Here is a 23156-nt window from a genome sequence, read left to right on the forward strand (position 1 = left end):
TGTCGGTGTGTCGGTGTGTCGGTGTGTCGGTGTGTCGGTGTGTCGGTGTGTCGGTGTGTCGGTGTGTCGGTGTGTCGGTGTGTCGGTGTGTCGGTGTGTCGGTGTGTCGGTGTGTCGGTGTGTCGGTGTGTCGGTGTGTCGGTGTGTCGGTGTGTCGGTGTGTCGGTGTGTCGGTGTGTCGGTGTGTCGGTGTGTCGGTGTGTCGGTGTGTCGGTGTGTCGGTGTGTCGGTGTGTCGGTGTGTCGGTGTGTCGGTGTGTCGGTGTGTCGGTGTGTCGGTGTGTCGGTGTGTCGGTGTGTCGGTGTGTCGGTGTGTCGGTGTGTCGGTGTGTCGGTGTGTCGGTGTGTCGGTGTGTCGGTGTGTCGGTGTGTCGGTGTGTCGGTGTGTCGGTGTGTCGGTGTGTCGGTGTGTCGGTGTGTCGGTGTGTCGGTGTGTCGGTGTGTCGGTGTGTCGGTGTGTCGGTGTGTCGGTGTGTCGGTGTGTCGGTGTGTCGGTGTGTCGGTGTGTCGGTGTGTCGGTGTGTCGGTGTGTCGGTGTGTCGGTGTGTCGGTGTGTCGGTGTGTCGGTGTGTCGGTGTGTCGGTGTGTCGGTGTGTCGGTGTGTCGGTGTGTCGGTGTGTCGGTGTGTCGGTGTGTCGGTGTGTCGGTGTGTCGGTGTGTCGGTGTGTCGGTGTGTCGGTGTGTCGGTGTGTCGGTGTGTCGGTGTGTCGGTGTGTCGGTGTGTCGGTGTGTCGGTGTGTCGGTGTGTCGGTGTGTCGGTGTGTCGGTGTGTCGGTGTGTCGGTGTGTCGGTGTGTCGGTGTGTCGGTGTGTCGGTGTGTCGGTGTGTCGGTGTGTCGGTGTGTCGGTGTGTCGGTGTGTCGGTGTGTCGGTGTGTCGGTGTGTCGGTGTGTCGGTGTGTCGGTGTGTCGGTGTGTCGGTGTGTCGGTGTGTCGGTGTGTCGGTGTGTCGGTGTGTCGGTGTGTCGGTGTGTCGGTGTGTCGGTGTGTCGGTGTGTCGGTGTGTCGGTGTGTCGGTGTGTCGGTGTGTCGGTGTGTCGGTGTGTCGGTGTGTCGGTGTGTCGGTGTGTCGGTGTGTCGGTGTGTCGGTGTGTCGGTGTGTCAGTGTGTCAGTGTGTCAGTGTGTCAGTGTGTCAGTGTGTCAGTGTGTCAGTGTGTCAGTGTGTCAGTGTGTCAGTGTGTCAGTGTGTCAGTGTGTCAGTGTGTCAGTGTGTCAGTGTGTCAGTGTGTCAGTGTGTCAGTGTGTCAGTGTGTCAGTGTGTCAGTGTGTCAGTGTGTCAGTGTGTCAGTGTGTCAGTGTGTCAGTGTGTCAGTGTGTCAGTGTGTCAGTGTGTCAGTGTGTCAGTGTGTCAGTGTGTCAGTGTGTCAGTGTGTCAGTGTGTCAGTGTGTCAGTGTGTCAGTGTGTCAGTGTGTCAGTGTGTCAGTGTGTCAGTGTGTCAGTGTGTCAGTGTGTCAGTGTGTCAGTGTGTCAGTGTGTCAGTGTGTCAGTGTGTCAGTGTGTCAGTGTGTCAGTGTGTCAGTGTGTCAGTGTGTCAGTGTGTCAGTGTGTCAGTGTGTCAGTGTGTCAGTGTGTCAGTGTGTCAGTGTGTCAGTGTGTCAGTGTGTCAGTGTGTCAGTGTGTCAGTGTGTCAGTGTGTCAGTGTGTCAGTGTGTCAGTGTGTCAGTGTGTCAGTGTGTCAGTGTGTCAGTGTGTCAGTGTGTCAGTGTGTCAGTGTGTCAGTGTGTCAGTGTGTCAGTGTGTCAGTGTGTCAGTGTGTCAGTGTGTCAGTGTGTCAGTGTGTCAGTGTGTCAGTGTGTCAGTGTGTCAGTGTGTCAGTGTGTCAGTGTGTCAGTGTGTCAGTGTGTCAGTGTGTCAGTGTGTCAGTGTGTCAGTGTGTCAGTGTGTCAGTGTGTCAGTGTGTCAGTGTGTCAGTGTGTCAGTGTGTCAGTGTGTCAGTGTGTCAGTGTGTCAGTGTGTCAGTGTGTCAGTGTGTCAGTGTGTCAGTGTGTCAGTGTGTCAGTGTGTCAGTGTGTCAGTGTGTCAGTGTGTCAGTGTGTCAGTGTGTCAGTGTGTCAGTGTGTCAGTGTGTCAGTGTGTCAGTGTGTCAGTGTGTCAGTGTGTCAGTGTGTCAGTGTGTCAGTGTGTCAGTGTGTCAGTGTGTCAGTGTGTCAGTGTGTCAGTGTGTCAGTGTGTCAGTGTGTCAGTGTGTCAGTGTGTCAGTGTGTCAGTGTGTCAGTGTGTCAGTGTGTCAGTGTGTCAGTGTGTCAGTGTGTCAGTGTGTCAGTGTGTCAGTGTGTCAGTGTGTCAGTGTGTCAGTGTGTCAGTGTGTCAGTGTGTCAGTGTGTCAGTGTGTCAGTGTGTCAGTGTGTCAGTGTGTCAGTGTGTCAGTGTGTCAGTGTGTCAGTGTTCAGTTTGCAAAAACTGTTGTAAAATGTTTTCATTTTTTTGTCATATTTGCGAAAATATTTGCCAAAGTTTGTACTTCTGTTTTGGCTTTTTCTGCACATCAGGTCTATTGGACCGTATAATTTAATATTGGTTGTGTGTAGCATTGCACCATACTACTGCATGAAGTTTCACAAAATCGTTGGCATTTGCAAAATAATAGAGGGACACACACCGTGTATTACATCAATGGCTCTATTTATGTATATACCACTAACTCAACACCTTCTAATATTCAAACTATCCAAAAATAAAAAGTTTCGCTGCAGTTTTTGTTGGAAAATTGATCATGCAGGGACCCTGAAATGTCGCCTCCCCCCCCCCCCCCCTGTGTTAGTATGTTTGTATATTGTGAAACAACATTATGCAATATATTGTTTGAGTTTAATGCAAGCGGACATGTTTTTGCCTCCCACTGCGTTGGTCTTACTTTATTTCACAAACAGACCATGTATGAATGCAAATCTTTCTGGAGATGAAGGAAGTGGTGAGCAAGTTGTGTGTGTTTCTCTCATCTCCCTCAATATTCACCCGGAATGCAATTTGTTTTTGAGACACCCGCCTGACAAATGACAGCGAATGCTGACCATTTAGTGACATTTTTTACAAGTGGTGAATGCTCCGTATTCACCAGTTTTGCCAACTTGTGTGAAGAAAGGCAAACCACTGTCTGAGCAGCCATTCACAGAGAAATACAGTACCCTGACCACATAAAGTCGTTATGCACCAGTAAAGTTCTAGAATGATACAAGCCATACAATAAAGGCACAATCATGATATGAACAAAGTGCAAATTAAAGTATTTTATATAACATGATATACCGGATCTAATGAATACATAACATGTTTGAGTGGCTATTTTTGGCCTCAATTTCCTGAACGCAGTAGGTTGATACAGGGGCCGCAAACTTTTTGCCATGGTAACGCGTCCTGGAGCCGGCTGAACCTCAGCAAGTAGAGGTTGCAGAGACCTCGCGCGGTCCCCCAGCATTTAATTCAAATGCCTGGGGGGAGAGCGCGGGACCTCTGCAACTGTCCGCTCCCCCCCCCAAAAAAAATCTCGCGCCCCCCCTAGTTTGTGCACCGCTGGGTTGATAAATTTAGGAGACAAATATAGTGTGTGTGCATGCAGTGAAATGGTAGAGGGGGAAGCTGAGTGGATAAATTCATATCCAGCCACATGCTGTAATGTAGAGTGGGGTGGAGCATCTCTTTCCCTGAGAGCATTTAGTGACGTTAGAAGAAGAAAATACATGCAAAAGAATAGTTTTTTTTCCCCTGCATGTTTACGCTGCTTATGTGTTTTTCTTCATTGTAATGCTCGTACTTGCTGCCCACCCCTGATGATCTGAGGGGAGCTCTAGACGGATGAAACTGTGAAAATATGATCAGCGGATTTTCCACACTGGATTTAGCAAAATCCGATCTGTGCACTGAAATCTGAAGGCAGATTGGGCACTAAAAAATCCAGCCGGCTGCCTCGGAATCTGCCCTTGGATCTTTTTCTGCGTGGATTTAATGGAATTCACCATCAGAGTTTATCTTAAATCAGATGCTTTTGATTTTTCATATGGAGTTCTGTAGAATGGATGCAGCTTTACATACCGGCATTAAGCTGTGATAGAATATTTATTTACGTTATAAATCATTCATTTATTAGAGATATTAATACAAATATTTTATTTTATGGAAACTTAAAAAAATGATTTAGTTTGGTTAATTTGCTTAATATATGTGAACGGCAGTGGCCATTTTAATTCACTGTCAGGAATTATTTTATGAAGTGGCATCTCCTTGCATTTATTAATGCCCTCCACTAAGGCAAAATATATAATATGTTTGAAATGGATATTTATCATCATTATCTAAAACCCTTGGCAATCCATTACTGGATGAAGGCCTCCCGATCTTCCAGATACTGCGATTGCAAGCCTCTTCATATTGCTCCAATACATTTTCTGCTTTCATCCTCCCACTTTACTTCTGGTCTTGGACTTTTGATATCCTTTTGAATCCAGTTGAGTGCCATCTTCATCCCATGATGGCCATGTCTTCCTGCTATACTGCATGTCTGGCCCACTTCCATTTACATTTTTTTCACTCTTGTGATGTCACAGACTTTTGTTTGCTTTCAGACCAATTCATTCTTTCAGGTCTCTCTGGGTAATACCCGGCATACATCTCTCCATACTTCTTTCTTGTCTGAAGCTTCTGAATTATCTTCACATTTATGGTCCACGTTTCACAACCATATGTAAGCACATAGAATACACTGGTTGAATACTTTCCTCTAGTAGTACAGTGGAAGGTTCCCTTGAAGCAAATGATTGTCTTGTTTCTTCCAAATGTGATATATCCCATCTTCAGTCGTCTATTGATTTAATTAAAAAGCTTCACATCTACTGATACTTGCTGTTCTTAGGTAGACATGGTTTACGACGACTTCAATTTCTATTCCATATTGTGGTAGGGATGCGCAGGGCTGAGGTAGGGATGCAGAATAACCGACCATAGCCCAGGTACAGAGTCCTGTTAGAGTATCCGTAGTCGGTAAGCAGGCAAAGGTCAGGGCTGGCGGCAGTGGTGCGGAATCCAGGGGACAGGCAAAGGGTCAGGGAAGGCAGAAAGCAGCGAAGTCACGGTCCAGGGTCAGCAACAGGGAAATCCAAACGGACAAAAGGGTAAAGCATGAGAGCAGGAACTGCAAACGTTAGAACCTTACTCTGCGACTCCCACCAGGAAGTGCAGCCTTATATAGCAGGCTGCCAGTAACCAAAATGGCCAAATTGAGCAGAAAGGGCAGGCAATCATGGAAAACCCGAACTGGCTGCAAAACCCGGCACGGATCGAGCAGAATCCTTAAACATATAATTTGATCTATGTAGAGTTTACACATTTGTTGAACATCACTTTGTACTTGCTGCGATTCATACAGAGGCCCACTTTCCTACTGGCTTTGGCCGTGTTCTCCAATTTGTTGCTTGAGGTCTGTCACACGCGCACATGCGTGCACACACACACACGCATGAATACAATGCTGGAAAAGGTGGTTTATATGGCCTTTGACCTAGATATGGTCTATATGGCTGAGCTTTCCAACTACTGTATAGGTTTCTAAAAGACAATACATGTTTCAGTGTTATCAAAAACAAAAGGAAATTCTGTTGGCTAAGCTCTCGTATTTACTGTAACCATTGAAAAAAATAAGGAGAATATAAAATCAGTAATGCCCCAGTGAACCATCTGCCATATCTAAAGACAATTGGACAGGCAATGGCAGAGCCCTTACTGTACTTGCGAGGTTAGTTATATTTGTTTTAAAAACACACAATGAACTATCCTTGATATGAAGTAAATTAAAGGCCCAAGGCTGTTGTCCTCGTTCGTCTTCTATTCCTGCGAACTCAGCATTGCTTATGCTGTGGTAATCAGTGTTTGTTTAATCTTCCATACTTGTTGTCTTCTCTGATTGTCATGGAAGGCCCTTCACAATGCAAATAGAAGGGAAGACCTATGACCGCAAATAACAAGACGCATTTACTTCTAAAGAATGTCTGCCCGGGAGAAAGAAATAGAAGAATCGGCATCCGGCTGTCTCTGTTGTGTCATTAGCAGGCAGCTGATTCTGGTTTCTAAATGTTAAACCATCTCAAAAATCAATGTTTGTTGCAAGTTCTAGGAGGACAGAGACCTTTTTTTTCCCCCTGGTTACAATTCATAGTTGCTATGCAAAGTAAATCAACCCGTTTTCCCATAATACGACCTGAAACCGTTTCAAAGTGAATAAGATATGAACCCTAACTGTTCACAGACTTTACCCTGACAAATTCAATCAGATCACGATGCTTTGCCAGGGACGCCAAGCACTTGAGACGCTGTTAGTCCTATTAAAGCTTTACATCAAACGAGGCCTGCTCTAGCTGGCAAACACGTGCTTGATTAATGCTTATAATCAAAGTAACTTCATTATATGACTGCAGTAAGCCAAAACCGAAGGCATTCTATCATGTTAAGAACTCCATTTTATACCGTTTCCAGTCAGCAACACTGCTTTGTATTCATTTCATGTACAGGAATGTAACTTGAGTTAACGGTATCATATTGTAAAAGTGTGCCTTATCCCGGGGCTTCTGAGCCTTCACATAACCTATCTATGTAAATAGCAGAGTTGCTTTTGTGATCATATTGCTTTGTTTTTTTTTTCTCCACTTACTGTAGCTCAGACTTGTGAGTGGAGTCTGGCCTAGCTAGCCATGACACCTCTGCCCAGTGACTAAAGTAGGACATGACCTGTTCAGGCCTTTCCCTGGCCTTAGACAGCGCGCCGTCAAGGGGCGTGTCGGGGGCGGGCCAGTGACGTCACGGAGCTGGTTTGCCCTCATTGGGTGAACCGCTCACGTGACCGGCCCTGCGCTCCGGCGAGCGCTGAAATGTAAAAATCTGCTAAGACCTACACCTCCGCACGCTTGCGGAAGCGTAGGCGAGCCCCTACTAAAGCCGCGCTAATTGCGGCTGTAGGGGCTCAGTGCCGAGCGGAAGCGCGCCTCCGCCAGCAAGCAGCAACCCTGGACGAGGCCTAATAGGGAATAGACCTGATGCGGCCTGACATTCAACTCGCCAAATAATCGGGCCTTAGTCTGGCAAGCCAAGTCTGTGTAACAAATAACACACACTTCAAACATGTATTAAGTAGAAATAGCAGTGTTGGTCCTGTTGCGATAGTGCAGAGTAAATGAGTATTTCAACATTAGGTGATACCTTTTTTTATTTGGACTAACAATAGTCCAAATAAAATAATTATCACCTAATACTGAAATACACACTTCAAACAAATTACAAAAACAATATTACATGATATTATTTTTTTTACTGGAAGGCCCCGAGGTTCACATAATGGCCATTGCTGAATCAATCCTTCAGTAAGTGTAATACAGCAGCTACAATGTAACCATATGCTACTAAGGGTTACATTGGTACAGCTTTCATCTCAGCCACAGTCTCCTCCTGGGAACGCTGCAACACTTTCCTGTTTGTGATACTTTGTTGCTAAAGATCTTGCAGTGCTAGGGAGTTGTGCTAAAACCTGCTATAGCAACCAAAGAATGCTCAGCATATTAAAACTCATTAAAAATGGCCTTGAGTTCATTTCTTTTTAAAAGCAGTCAGTATTCTCTAATACTACTGAACTAATTTATAATATAAAATGTCTGCAACGCATCTTGAAGGTGAGCCCTTTTTGTTTCACATCTACCTATTTTTCTATTTATAAATTGAAAGGGGGGAAAGGGAGCTATGCATTAAACGTGGGGTGCGCAAACTTTTAGTCTGTGCTCCCCTCCCCCCCTGTAAGCACTCCCCTGCCTACTCCTCTCTTACCTTTTGTCCGGTGTCATCTAACGTCACGATGTCATGTGACTTTGCGTTGCCATGGCAATGCGTCGCCAGAAGCCTCCGAAGACGAGGTAAGTGAGGCATACAGAGGCCTTGCGCGCTCCCCCAGGCTTTTAACTTACATGGTTTGAGGAAAAGCGCGGGCCTCTGTAAGTGCCGCGGCCCCCTCCCTCCCCCCGTATTGTCCCGTACTACTCACTCGCTTGCCCACCTTGCAGCATACTATGCATATATCTATACAACAGGCTGAGCTAGTGAATTTTGCTACAATGTGACCACAAAACAAATGTTTTAAGCCTTTCACATGTGGCAATTTACTTAGTAAATTTATAATTTGTGCAGATTGTGTAATTATTTGTCAACTAAACATGATTCTCCCGCCCCCCCCCTACACACTGTACAGTATCTCTGTAACCATCCTACGACTCACACCATACAGCATTTTAGCTGGGTGCAGTGAAGCCAGGGAGTATGTCATCAGCATTCATTGTCAGCCTTCGGGCTTCCTTCTAACATGTGTCAGTACCTAATAAGCCCATAAATCACAAGGGTCACATGGCTGCTAAAGGTTAGCTATATAGGTTATCGGTACAGAATCTCGAGCATAGAAGTAAATTAACCACATCACCCGATCTTTTCTGCTAAGGCTAGGAAAAAAACCCCTATATTTATCCAGTACAATAAAAACGCTTCTCATCCATGCCCACCAATTACCCTCCACTATAAATACTGCTAATGATGATCATATCCATTTTAATTTATTCATGTTCACTTTGCTTTGTAAGGTTTGCATTTTGAAATATTGTCATGTTTAGGAATCAACAGTTCTGACATGTGAAAAGGCCATGCCACCAAACATTAGCTTTTCTGAACCGCAATTACAGTAATTCACTTTACAATGGCTCAGATTATCTGCTCCCCTTTTGACACTGGTGCACTTTTAGAAGAGCATATATTTATTTTAATGGCAGCATGCACCCATTGTACGATTTAACCTCAACATCCCAATGGGTTTTGTTAGCAGCTACATCAGGTTAAAAAAGCGGGGTAAGTACAGATAAAAAAGGGGGGCAAGTACAGATATGTTCTTGTAGGAGTTCAATTCTAGATCTTGGTAATGACCTTCAGCACACCTCAGCCTTCCAGTGCACCAATGATATCACTGACTCTATACTCTAGTAAAGAACATCAGTATACAGTTTACTTTAGATTTCATTTTGTGTATCTCCAGTGGTTTAAAAGTACATTCTTTAACATGTAGACTCTATATTTTAAAAATGTGTTGACAATTCTGTTTTAAATGAGCCTAGTATTTTTTTGACAGACCCCGTGTCTGTAAAACACAAACAATCAGACATGCAATTGTTTTTTCTTTGGTTTGTGCCTTTTTAACCCTCTTCTTGGAGAATCAGGAAATATTTTTGGCATAACAAACCAATCAATCATTCATTTAACAGCTAAGTGCACGCGTGTGTCTGCTAATCACTTGGGTATTCCCAAAACGGTTGTCATTCCTTGAGTAAAAGGTTGAAACGCACTCGGCTAGCTACTTTAATGTATTCAGTGTTTTTTTAAATGAATGCACTAGGATAAGATTTGTTGCCGTTTGCAGTAGTATTGCTGCAGTTAAACAGGAGACCTTAAGGAGAAATCCCCTGTGTGTTTCGGGTCTCTGTTCACCAGTACTGTACATGAGGTGCAGATGAGTTCTCTTCTGCTCTGTTGATTGCCCATTCATGGTACAACTTCTCTTATTGCAATGCTCCTTACACTGATTGTTTTGTTATCTTTGATGTTTAGTTCCTGCAATGATCACTTCCTATCCCAACACTACGCTGGCAACACAAGGTCAGAAAAAGGAGATGAGCTGTACAGCCCATGGTGAAAAGCCCATTATAGTCCGCTGGGAAAAGGAGGATCGCATGATTAATGTCCCTGAAATGTCACGCTACTTGGTGTCCACAAAGGAGGTGGGAGAAGAAGTGATCTCTACTCTGCAGGTACAGCACATGAATGATATGTTTGTGTGACTATTAGAGAACATGTAGCATTGCACAGGGACCCTATTTCAGCACAACGGCCGTGGCATGAAACACTGATGGATGCGCTGTACATCCATTTATTCCCTGTAAAAAAATAACACAAACCAGTGTGTTTCATTAACTCACTTAATTGTGCATCATGCTGTAGCTGCTACAATAGCCCAAAACAATTAACTATACGCCTTTTCATGTAATCTAAAAAAAATCCTTAATACTTGAGCACAAGACCATGTGAGAATACTGTAAAGTAAACTTCCCTTTTACTAAATCGGTGTTCTGCACACAGGGGAGTTTTAGGACTTGATAAAGTATTTATTTTTTCAAATTGTAGCTATGCATACTATAGTTGGCTGAGACATGCTGTATAATTGATTTTTTTTTGGGTGATATATGCTCATTTTACTTACTCTTGGCACAAAACTTGTATGAAAATAACTATTGCAATGCTAGTTTGTGTCAGGGAAAATAAAAATTGGAGCAAGAACCAAAGGAAAGAGGACCTGTGTATTAATTATATGTGTAGGTCAATTATAAATATAGTTATTAAGGTTGTATTGACTATTTCAGTTTAGGTGACTGAGGCGCAGACTTAATATCGATATGATACTCTTGATGAATGTGTGTGATATATATATATATATATATATATATATATATATATATATAATTTGTAAAGTGCAAACAGAATGACATATAAAATAAGGACAAACAAGCTAACAAATACAAAGATAGTGTGTGTGTGTGTGTGTGTGTGTATGTAGTGAATGTGCACACTAGCTAAACTGTTTTGTAGCAATGGGGTGCATTGCAAACCAGCAATCAGTAGTCTTGTACAAGCAGTGTGGAGCAGACACTGGGCAGTTGTGATGATTATCTGACTCCTGACTGTCACCTTCTCCAAACAAAGGAAACAGAAGAGGCACAAAAAAGGGGCATTCTGGGAAAGTGTAATATCGCGTAACAAAGTGTCATTGGACAGATTGTACATCACATTATGTGAAACCTCTGAGGTTTTTGATGTTGGATGTTACTTGAGTACTCTCCTTGGGTTTGGCCTGCGGTGTTTGACAACACTTTTTTGGGGCTCTAAAAAAGGTTTGTCAAAAGTGTTAATGCCAAGTGCAACACCGATGCCACTCTAACAAGTCACTGTTGGGGGATAAAGAGTGTGTGTCTCTGGGTGTCCTTTTATGTTGTGGCACGGACCTATGCGGACATGTGGTTGGATGTAGTATTAATACCCCCCAGCCAGGCGTATACTCTGTGCTCCTTATATGCACACCATCGACTCCAGAATTCAGGGTTATACCTCCTTGTTTGCAGGCTCTAATTCTAAGCCCTCTGGATATCCTCTTTTGTTTGTAATACTCAGAGAGGGAGACACTATGGAGCTGTAGATCAGCCTCCCTTTTTTTTGAGTTTCAAGAGTCTTGTCAGATCCAAATGTGTCGTTAAAAGTATCTTTGCCGCATTAGCACTTCTAGTACCAGCGACATCGCGTCAAAACAAATGCATTGCCGCCGTCGCTTGCGCTTATAGTAAGCGCGACATAGCGACGGCTTGGTCGCAATCGCTGGAAGTCATCTCAACTTGATTTTTCCAGCGACGGCAGCCTGATGTAACCGTTGCTTCGCCGTCACTGTAAGCGCAACCTAAGTTAGTGTAGCTTTAAATTGAACGCTCACAGAATGTTAGCAAATGCATGGGCTGTTCCATAAACGCATGAGTGAATACCCATGTGAAATCCAATGGAGAAGGTGAATGGGCTCAAGTGGCTAAATGGTCTTGTAGTAGGGGTGCACTGCAAACCATCAATCGTGCTGTACAGTATATAGAGACAGAGTCGGGCATTCGCCAGTAGGGAGGATTTATTTGTATCAGCATTTTGATCCCAACTGAACGTTTACAAGACAAAGGAAACAGAATAACAGTGGTGCTATAAATAGATATAAAGAGGCACCAAATAGTGAAAATCCCCCAACAAGTGACATCAAAGACAACAGATGACATCATAATTAGAGGGGAAGAAACAGGAACCGGGAACAGAGGTGGTAAGGGGACTGGAGGGAATGGGTGACTTTGGGCCAGTGCAGATAATGTGTGCTGGATCGAGCTTGTCATCGCCAAGTAATCTAGTGCCATCCCAAAATAGATGACCTTATAGAAAGGTATTACGCTATCTGCAGTAACAGAGATGGACGCGTGTTTTGCTGAGATTCAAATTAGTTTGACAGGTGACATGGAGGAGGAGGAGGAGGAGGAGGAGGAGGAGGAGGAGGAGGAGGAGGAACACGAGGAGGAGGAACACGAGGAGGAGGAGGAGGAGGAGGAACACGAGGAGGAGGAACACGAGGAGGAGGAACACGAGGAGGAGGAACACGAGGAGGAGGAACACGAGGAGGAGGAACACGAGGAGGAGGAACACGAGGAGGAGGAACACGAGGAGGAGGAACACGAGGAACACGAGGAGGAGGAACACGAGGAACACGAGGAGGAGGAACACGAGGAACACGAGGAGGAGGAACACGAGGAGGAGGAACACGAGGAACACGAGGAGGAGGAACACGAGGAACACGAGGAGGAGGAACACGAGGAGGAGGAACACGAGGAACACGAGGAGGAGGAACACGAGGAGGAGGAGGAGGAGGAACACGAGGAGGAGGAACACGAGGAGGAGGAGGAGGAGGAACACGAGGAGGAGGAGGAGGAACACGAGGAGGAGGAGGAGGAACACGAGGAGGAGGAGGAGGAACACGAGGAGGAGGAGGAGGAACACGAGGAGGAGGAGGAGGAACACGAGGAGGAGGAGGAGGAGGAACACGAGGAGGAGGAGGAGGAACACGAGGAGGAGGAGGAGGAACACGAGGAGGAGGAGGAGGAACACGAGGAGGAGGAGGAGGAACACGAGGAGGAGGAGGAGGAACACGAGGAGGAGGAGGAGGAGGAGGAGGAACACGAGGAGGAGGAACACGAGGAGGAGGAACACGAGGAGGAGGAACACGAGGAGGAGGAACACGAGGAGGAGGAACACGAGGAGGAGGAACACGAGGAGGAGGAGGAGGAACACGAGGAGGAGGAACACGAGGAGGAGGAGGAGGAACACGAGGAGGAGGAGGAGGAACACGAGGAGGAGGAGGAGGAGGAGGAACACAACTCCATTACACAACTCCATTACACAACTCCATTACACAACTCCATTACACAACTCCATTACACAACTCCATTACACAACTCCATTACACAACTCCATTACACAACTCCATTACACAACAAGAAGAGCTTATGAAATCTTTACATAGATGCACATGCAGTGTGTGTTGATCCACTACTAGATGAAGGCCTCCTCAATGATCTTCCAGGTACTTCAGTTGCTAGCCACGTTGCTTCAACAAATTCTGAGTTCATCCTACCAACATATTTTTGTGTGTATGTACGTACAGTATGTGTGTATGTATGTTCTGCTATCAAGTACCTGGGAATATTGGCAACACATTATCCCAAACAGGAAAGTGTTACAAAGATCTTGCACTGCTGGGGAAGTGAGCTAATACCGGCTACAGAAATCTAAAGATGCTCAGTACGGTACAGTATATTAAAATGGCATTGAGATGAATTTTAAAATAAAAAAAGATATTAAGTATTATCTAATGCGTACTACTGGACTGATTTGTTTAAAAATAAAACACACGTAGGATATTGCTTGGATCGCTCCTCTAAGGTCTAGCGTTTTTAGTTCTGTTTTTATCTTTCCCATATTTCATGTAGATTTTGCCGACTGTCCGTGAAGATTCAGGCTTTTTTTCATGCCACGCGATCAATTCCTTTGGGGAGGATCGAGGAATAATTCAACTTACAGTGCAAGGTACGTCAAATATCAAAGTGTAGAATAGGCAAATGCTGAACTTTTACTTTAAGAATCCCTGCCGCCAACATCAATCACTCTGTTTTTGGTACGTACCGGAGGTACTGTAACACAAACAGAAATGAAAGGTTCTTTTTTTTTCTGTGAGAGAAAGATCAGAAAAGGCTGATAATGGGTCTTGTGAAAAAATAAGTGCGCAACTACAATCAATACAATAGTGAAGTGATGATGTGAAATAAATAAAAAACGTGACCTTAAATAAAATTGGTAATATGGAGCGTCTGCAGCTGTGGCACCAGGGATGGCTCAGGTACCCCCTAATTAGGTATAATGGGTCTGCCTCTGAGTCTACTTTGGAAAAATGGAAAAGGTAATTTAAAGTAAAGTGTAGATGGGGAGTAACTGTGGCTGTGAGTCCCACAGTGTGTGAGTTCCCAACTCCTTATCTACTTCTATAACCCTACCAATATTTATTGCTTTTCTTTTTTGGGTTGACAATCTAATTGTAAAGATGGACTTGTAGAAAGATGGGGTATTCGAGGGCAATTTAATATGGAAACCATGATCCTATACATGCATGTATACCTGTACTTTTAAAATATAGAATATATAGTTATTACCAAGGAATTGTGAGAAGTAATACAATGAATCTGCCTTCACACCAGTATATAACTTGGAGACCCTCTGACCTGAGAGGAACTCCATCTCCTTCACAAATACATCTATATGTTCATCAAGGAGTTTGTGGTGTGAGGTTGTCTAAAGTACGTGCCTAAAAAAACTATATATGTGTATATGTATTACTATTTTTTTTTTATCAGAGCCCCCTGATCCACCCGAAATAGAAATCCGAGAAGTTAGGGCTCGTAGCATTGCCCTCAGATGGACCATGGGATTCGATGGCAACAGCCCAATTACAGGCTATGATATTGAATGCAAGAACAAATCAGGTAATATTTATAGAATGATTAAGGATTGGATCACAATCCGAACTTTCGGGAGATCGGAACCAACTTTAGAATCCGAGCGCAATTCAAGCCAATATCCGAGTGCGGCTGGTCCTCGGTTTCCATTTTGTGTTGTTGTTTTAATGTTTTTTTGTTTTGTTTTTTAAATAAACTTGTCAAACTTTTTAAAGAAGCCCACAAACATTAGCTAAATATTCTGCCAAATTTGACAAAGAAATACATGTACTTGTAAATACTGTGCATTGGAAACAGGATGAAAACAATAGGTGGGAATCGCTGTACAAAATATAAAATGGTTATTTTTTTTATATATTCTGAACCATGTAGTAGAACATCACATTTTGCTCCTGGGATGTCGTTTACTGAGATATCTGCATTTTAGTGTGCAGATAATGGGAACACGATAAAAGAAAGGAATCCTTGCCTCAATGACTTGGCTGCTTTCTATTGGTTCATCAGGGAGAGGCTGACCTGGAAGCCATTTTGATTTTACCGAACTGGTACTTTACAGGTATTTTCAAATTGACATATCTAAGGAATTGCGGGGTTCTTGGATCTGAATAGTGCAGTTCTGCTCCAACAGACAACGTGATTAAGAATGTGCGAAGATATCAATAAAAAGTAGGGGGGATTTCTGCTTTAATAAATTACATGCTTGTACCCCATTATGCCTTTAAAGCATGGAGTTGTTCCCCAGGAACCTTTTTGATCAGACTTCGTAACAGTTTCCCATCCTCTACCAGATTAGCATTTTAAGACTTGTAAAATACTGCAGCACAAAGTAAGTTGTGCATTTTAATATTGATTTTGCAAATGTAGGAAGGTTTGCCACATTGTCACTGTAAGGATTTCTATAAGGACATTTACCACTTTCGCAGTGAACAGGTCGAATTAAACCTTAGAAAACGTTTTGGGGCAGAGCACTTGATCAATATTTTTTCTCATAATTTCGTGCAGGGCATGTCATCGAACCGCCAAAGGGTTGCATAGTAGTCTATTTTTATTGATCTGTATAGTATTTGTCCGTTACTCTTAGTAACCTCTTATCCAAGATGTCTTCAGATTTCAATTAGCTGCCATGGGAACCCGGGGGCTGATTATTGTAATGCAGTTGCTGGTATTTCCTTACTTTAATTTTGCCTGAGTGGGGGAACAGCTTTGAGGCCCTTAGTGCAGTGGGGAGATACACAAAGTGCTTGCTAATGATGGTGGTGACACTTCACCTTAACAGCAGAGTCCAGAACCAAACTGCAGCCTCATGAGGGTGGCTGTGGATGAAATGCATGACTTGTTAAGCATCTGACTATGCAGTGACCTACTTGAATTGCTGCAGGGGACACAGGCTGGTGTCACATAGTGAAAGAGTACAAGGTAAGCAGATATTTCTGCTAGATCAGCAGTTGACTAAACCAACAGGCGGCTCATAAGTAAAGCCGACCCATCTTTCAGCATCAGGGAAAATGCATGTGTATAATCGGATAGGTCAGCAATGCCAAAGACGGACCTTTAAAATTCTGCAGCTCCTCTTTAAGTCCTTGGGAGTAGGGAGGGACTGCAGTGCAAATTACTCTGGCAGTGAATGAATGGGTTAAAATGACTGGCACTCGGATGTGGCACAAATATTTTGTAGATATTGTTAGCCTTGATGTAAGCAACAAATACATTCTTATTTTAGGATCTGAGCTCAGGTACTGTAAATGAAGTGTCCGGCGGTCCACAAGTGGTTTCAGAGGTCGGGCTGGAAAGATATAATGTTTATATAGATTTAGTGGTTCTTCTGATTTTATATTCATTTTATGCAATTGGGATGTACTTCCATTGGCTTCTGCATTTTATAGTTCCAAATATTATTTTCCGCTCCCTCAACTGAGGTTTCTGGCTCCCATAATATGTAAAGCTCTGGACATCATCATCTAATGCAGGGGTCGCCAACAGGTCAGGTTTGAAGGATAACCCTGCAGTCGTTGACTGAGCCACCTGTACTGAAGCAGGGATATCCCTAAAACCTGACCTGTTCGTGGCCTTTGAGGACTGGGCGTTGCGGGCAAGTTGAGCGTGCTCGAAAGTTAAAAAATGTTTTTATTTAGCTGAGTGTGCCTGCCTGCACACGAGCGTGCACGCATGTGCGCGGACTTACATATATACATATATGTAAGTAAAATCGGCAAGCGCCACGTGCTCAGCACTAGTGGGGATGCAGCCTTACACAGTTGCAGTTACGCAGTTGATGGGGATTGAAAAAAGACCTATGTCCATCAAAATCAACCTGTGTTAAATTTAGATGACAGATACTTTATCCTATATTTGTACTTACAGTATATTGATACAGAGGAAGGCAAACAAAAAACCCTAGTAAAATACAGTATCATTTAATGATGTCAGGGGAAAAAATATTCCTTCCTGACTTCAAATAATGACAATCAGATTTCTCCCTGGATCAACATCCTTGCCATCTTTGCTTATTTGGTATATCCCTGTATAGTGTATACCTTTTCTTTCAAAATAGATGTCCAACCTTTTGAAGATATCTATTGTATCTGCCATCACAGTCTCCATGAGTAATGAATTCCACATTGTAACTGCCATTACTGTAAATAATCATTTTCTTTGTTGCTGGTGACATCTCCTTTCCTCCAACCTTAAGGGGTGACCCTGTGTTGTTGCTATTGCCCTGGGGTTAAGGATGTTGTGATTGAACAGTAATGATCTTTCTCAGTGGAACTGCGCCTTCACTTAAAGCTGCAGTACCCCCCTGCGCCCAATTTGTTTTTTTCATTCTTATTTTATAATGTTCTAGTAGTAAATCCGGTATAGTCCTGATCTAAAGTCTTGCAGTTCGGATAAAGGTTGTAAATCTTACCGCACGCCCTTTAGATAATGACAGAGGGTGTACTTTTTCTCCGGAAGGAGCAGGCAGCTGAAGAGTGGCCGGGATGTCACTTCTGCCACGTAGTTAAACTCGGAGCTGAACTTCTTCGCTTCCCGCACTGTTCTAATAAAGTCTTACCCAAGAAAGTTTAGGATAATAAACGATTTATTTGAAGGTTGCAAACGCAAAACGTTGCGGGAATCTCCCTTCCTGCAGTGAAATATTTACTTTTAAACTTTTACTTTTAAAAGTAGATATTGCACCTGAGGAAGGGAGATTCCCGCAACGTTGTGCGTTTGCAACTTGCAAATATGCTAAAATGTCTTGGGTAAGACTTTATTAGGACAGTGCGGGAACCGAAGATATTCAGCTCCAAGTCTTGTGGTTCAGGTAAGAAAAAAAAAAAGAGCATTTGTTAATATACATTTGAATGCACATTTTTTTATGTTGTGTTCAGTTTATGGGGTTAACAAAAATAATTGGTCCCGAATTTCTACAAAGCGGATATGACCTTTAAATCTCGCGGGACTCGACCAAAATGTGCAAGTGTTGGCGTGTTTGAGACCCTAGTTCTTATCACGCTTCCTTTTCACACAGGAATTCTTTCTTATTGAGCTTACTGCAGCTATTGTTTATGAAACGAACAGGGATAGAATAGGGTTCATCCTATATTGATAGACTGTTGGGTAGCGAGGGACAGTGCACTTGGGGGAAAAACAACAAATAAGAGCAGGGGAGAGGCCCTGTCGGATGGAATCTCCTACAGTATGTGAGGAGAAGATGGGAGAAGCCCCAATTACATGCACTCCCACTCCTCAGCAAGTTGCAGCAGAACTGAGTGAAGGTAGTGACCTACAGAGTTAATTGGGTGATTGTGAGGGTAGCACAAGTTGGAGGGGAATGAAGAAGAACAAAGCACCTGTATGCTGGAGGCTGAGAAACGGAGTCCCCCCCAAAAGTACTCAGTGAGAGAATTTGTGTAAGTTAAAAAAATCCCCTCCCCCTCTCCCCCCCCCCCCCCCCCCCGCTCATATCCGCTATTGTTTATGCACACAACCGGCAACACAGGGATCTTAAGTTATTTATCTTTATATGTTTGCAGAATAAATTTTTTACATATATATATATATATTTTTATTTTAAGACTCGTGGGATTCAGTTCAGAGAACCAAAGATGTATCTCCTCAGCTAAACCAGGCAACGATCATCGATCTCCATCCATCGTCTACATATAATATTCGGATGTACGCCAAAAATCGCATCGGCAAAAGTGAGGCCAGCAATGAGCTCACCATAACGACTGAAGAAGCAGGTACGAGTGTGTTAAATATGTTACACTTTGGGGTGGGTTTGAGTATTTTGCATGCTTTTTAGATGGTAAAAATATGTTAGTTTTATGATCTGTAAAGGGTAAAAGATGAGTTAACTACAGCTTTAAGATATTAGTGTTTGGAGTTTCAATTGAGACATAACAGATTCTCTGTTCACTTAATGATGGTTAAACAGCGTAACCGTATCTATAGTACTCCCTCGTTTTTATATTAAAACAACAGCGCCACCTAACACATTCAGGTGGAATTGATTACAACTCGCATGTATTTGCATGTCCATGCTCATGAATTTAGAATTCAAACCTGTGTGATCAGCACATCAACCAATAGAGGATACAGTTTGTATTCATATTAGGCCACTGATATTTAGTCCGATGCCCACCCATTCTCAGATCCTCAACGCTATAACAAATTAGAAGAGCTTCTTTTTCAAACGTTGTCCCTCCATTATACATTTATTACAACCTTAAGAATGTTACCTTTGAAGAAATGGAACTCAAAAATAATATTAAGACTTAATTAGGTGCCGTCTGCATATTTCTATGCTTGGCTCACTTGGTGTATTAAAATGGGCCACTGACTATAACCAATGACACCGACTTTGGGGAACCTGGTTCAATTCCCGGTATCATCTCCGTGTGACCTTGGGCAAGTCACTTTATTTCCCTGGGTCTGAGGCACCAGAAATATAGATTGTAAGCTCATCTGGGCAGGGATGGTGTCTGTAACAATCCTATGTGCTGCGCACCATGCGCTGTACTGTCATTGTGACGCGCTTTGAGTCCCATTGGGGAAAAAAGCGCAATATGAAATACAGTTATTCTTATTAAGGGGCATAGGGAGTTATTTATTAAACAGTGATAGTGCTGATCGGGGCACTGCCACAGGATACTAGTATTGACTTCAGTGCCCCTATGTACATGATTACAGTTTAATGATTAACCCCATAGTGTCATCACATTGGGGCATATACAGGTGTGGATATATATATATATATATATATATATATATATATATATATATATATATATATATATATATATGTGTTTATTTACGTTACAACAGCCACATTGTCATGAGTGGAATCTAAAGCCAATATTTAATAAGCCACCGCCTCCATATCAGAGATACTTATTGTTCCATTTACTGTAGTGGAAAAAGGGGGCCTTAATCTGAGCAAGGAAACAAACCCTAAGTAGTCTTTATGGATAACACAGGTTGCAATTGCTACCAAAGCTGCAGACTGAAGTCTGGGCTTGTGTGCAGTGTTACTTGATGACTCTGCTGATTGATTGTAAAAACGAGGGACATTTCTCTCAATTGCACTTGTTTTCTGTTTTACATGTAAACGTATCTGTATCTGATCTCACCACTGTTATTCGCTCTGACTACGAAGACTCTAGCCTCCAGAACTAGACAATTAAAAAGGTAGAAATGGGAGAAGATGACTATAAAATATTACCGTTTGCAGCCGACCTTCAGCTCTCCTTGACCAACCCGGAGACCTCAATAGATGGTAATAGAACTATTCAAGGAAATTCATATATTCGCGACACTGTCAAACTTCAAAATAAACCGACCTAAATTATAATATCTAAATGTACATACTGTATATACGACCTGAGCTACAAACAAAACAAAACAAACATTTTAACATAAACTGGATAAAGGAAGTTTACGTTATGAAAAATTAGGAAGCATCTATGATTTAAAGTAGCTCTCACTAATACAGCAAATAAAATCTGATTTGAAAAAATGGACCTCATATCCCTTGTCATAGACAGTATCACATCTATCAAAATGAATGTCCTCCTTGGGTCCTCTCCCTCTCAGATGTTACCCGTTAATGTTCCTACCCGGATAATAACAGATTTAGAAGTATCCATATCTAAAATGTTCTGGAAGGGGTGTAAATTGAAAATTAAACATAATTTCATGAGCAAATCAATTTTAGAGGGTGGACTGGGAGTTTCTGATCTCCTGAGATACTACTAAGCAGCTTGAAGATGCCACTTAATCTATTGGTCAATGCCAAACGACAAAGATATAAGGGTAGTCATTGAAAAACATAAAGCACAATGTGACAGTTCTGTATGTCAATGCTATTCTGGGTCCATACAACAGAGGTCTTCACCCAGCCCTCCCCACCCAGTACTAATGTGCTCTCTGACTGTATGGGATTGAACCTGAAATAATATAGATATTTCCTTGATTACGTCCCCCTTAACCCTGCTTTTTGGGAACCCAGAATTTGCTCCTTCCCACTGTGACAAAAAGCCGGGAAAAACCGAAGTAAGAAATTTTACAGAGACCATTCTATAAGGACCTTCCAAGATATTTACGACTTGTCACAGATCCCCTATAGATTGTTTTACCAGTACCTCCACCTGAGCCATTTTGTACTTGCCCTTCATACAAAAGAAAAAAACTACAGTAGACCACGCACAACATTTGAAAATCTTTATTGCAAGGCAGAAAACAATAAAGGCACAATAGCTTTCTTCTACAAAACCCACAACAGGAGGCCACAAACCAAAATGTAAGACGCAGTGGCAAAGAGACCTTGGATTAGAATTAATTTGGGAAGACTGGGGAGATATATTAGAGAGGACAGCGAAATCCTCATTAAATTCGACTAGTGGAGAGAGAAACACCCAGGTTCTTCACAGATGGCATTACACCCCATTCAGATTGTTTAATTTCTCGACAGCACATTCTCCCAAATGCCGGAGGGAATACGGGCAGAGGAGATCTTCACTTTGTATCTGGTGGACGTGCTCAACGATATTTAAACTTTGGGAAAAGATTAGAAAATTAATACAAGATAAAACAGACTGTAAAATACCTTTTGGACCCATGGATTTTTCTATTAAAGCTGCAGTTCAAGCAATATCCTACATGTGTTTTTTTGTTTTTTTAATAAATCAGTTCTGTACTATGAGAAAATATGTGTAGCAATTTTTTTTTATAAACAACAATTTTTAACGACATTAATGTATTCTAATGTAACAAGCATTTTTGTTTCTATAGCAACCATTTACAAAGTCACATCCCCTTCCTGTTCTAAGACAGGCTCTGGCACACCCCTTTTGCCCTCTCTCTAGCAGTGCACCAATTGTATCTAGTGCCTGTCTGGTCACATGATCTTCCACACAGAACTGTGCATCTTGGGTCCTCTTCTGCAGCCCTAACAGTGATTTAAAGAACCCCCGAGCCCAATCTTTGCCAATGAATCACAGGAGGACGGATCGATCGGCAACTTAGCTAATCACAAGTCAGTGTGCAGATTGTATTGATGCACATGTTTAATGGATTTTTTTTTTTAAACGACAGCTTTAATAAAAAAAAACCCAAGACGATTTAGATAAAACCCACAGATTAATTTTACATATACAATCAGCAACTAAGGGTGCCATTGCCCAAGCCTGGAAACATGTGGAGGCCCCCACACTAAAACAGGTGAAAGGCAAAATATGGAATGTAATGGTAATGACAAAACTGACTGGTGCACTGCGAGAAGCGGAGTACAAATTCCAGAACACTTGGGCACTAAGGATTAGTTATGTACATCTTACAAACTCAACAATAATAATCGAGCAAGGTTCCATTGTGTGGGCTAAACCACTTCTCTATAAAAGACAAGTCCATCCCCACTCGTTAAGAAAAGATTACGTTCTAACAAAAACCAAAACCCTGAAACTGAAATAATGGAATAAGAATAATAATACTCCTGACTGATAGTTTATACGTGTTATAACTTACGTTGTATCAAATGTTTCAATGTAACGTATAAACCTCTAAGTGTGGGAAGTGTACTACTAACATGCACAGTATGTAAATGAGACACTAATACAATTCATGTTAAAAAAGAAAGACCCTTTGAAATAACAACTGAAAAATCATTCATCTGCATTTAACAATAGCGATTGTTTCCCGATTCCTTATACTGTAAGAGAAAGCGGCTTCCATTTGTGTCTGTTTAACTCTTTAAAAGCAAATATTATTTGATAGGAACGATCAATATCACAGTGGAAACTCTACAAGCCAAAAATGCACAGCGGCAAAAAAATGATGTTCTAACCCTACAGTAAGAAGGATTGTTCCTTTTCTTATTTTATGACAAAAGCCTTTTTTTTCTGAGGACAGTTAATGTAACAGAAGGAATTAAATGACATCTAGTGGCCATGATATGTACTGTGCTTCATGTATAAAAGCATTTCCCTGTCATGAACATTCCCTTTCCCAGCCCCCCCCCCCATCAAACTTCTTC

General features: G+C 42.7%; 1 protein-coding gene across 4 annotated transcripts in view; it reads left to right on the forward strand.

Annotated features, from left to right (window-relative positions):
• DSCAM (DS cell adhesion molecule) overlaps positions 1-23156 on the forward strand; it is a 587331-nt gene that overhangs the window by 371236 nt on the left and 192939 nt on the right. For all 4 annotated transcript variants that reach the window (XM_075593710.1, XM_075593712.1, XM_075593711.1 and 1 more), the window contains exons 12-15: positions 9615-9814; positions 13622-13718; positions 14540-14668; positions 18700-18867. In XM_075593710.1, the coding sequence (XP_075449825.1) occupies positions 9615-9814; positions 13622-13718; positions 14540-14668; positions 18700-18867 (594 nt within the window). The remainder of the gene's footprint in view (positions 1-9614; positions 9815-13621; positions 13719-14539; positions 14669-18699; positions 18868-23156) is intronic.

This window comes from Ascaphus truei, chromosome 3 (genome assembly GCF_040206685.1).
Source record: "Ascaphus truei isolate aAscTru1 chromosome 3, aAscTru1.hap1, whole genome shotgun sequence".
NCBI lineage: Eukaryota > Metazoa > Chordata > Amphibia > Anura > Ascaphidae > Ascaphus > Ascaphus truei.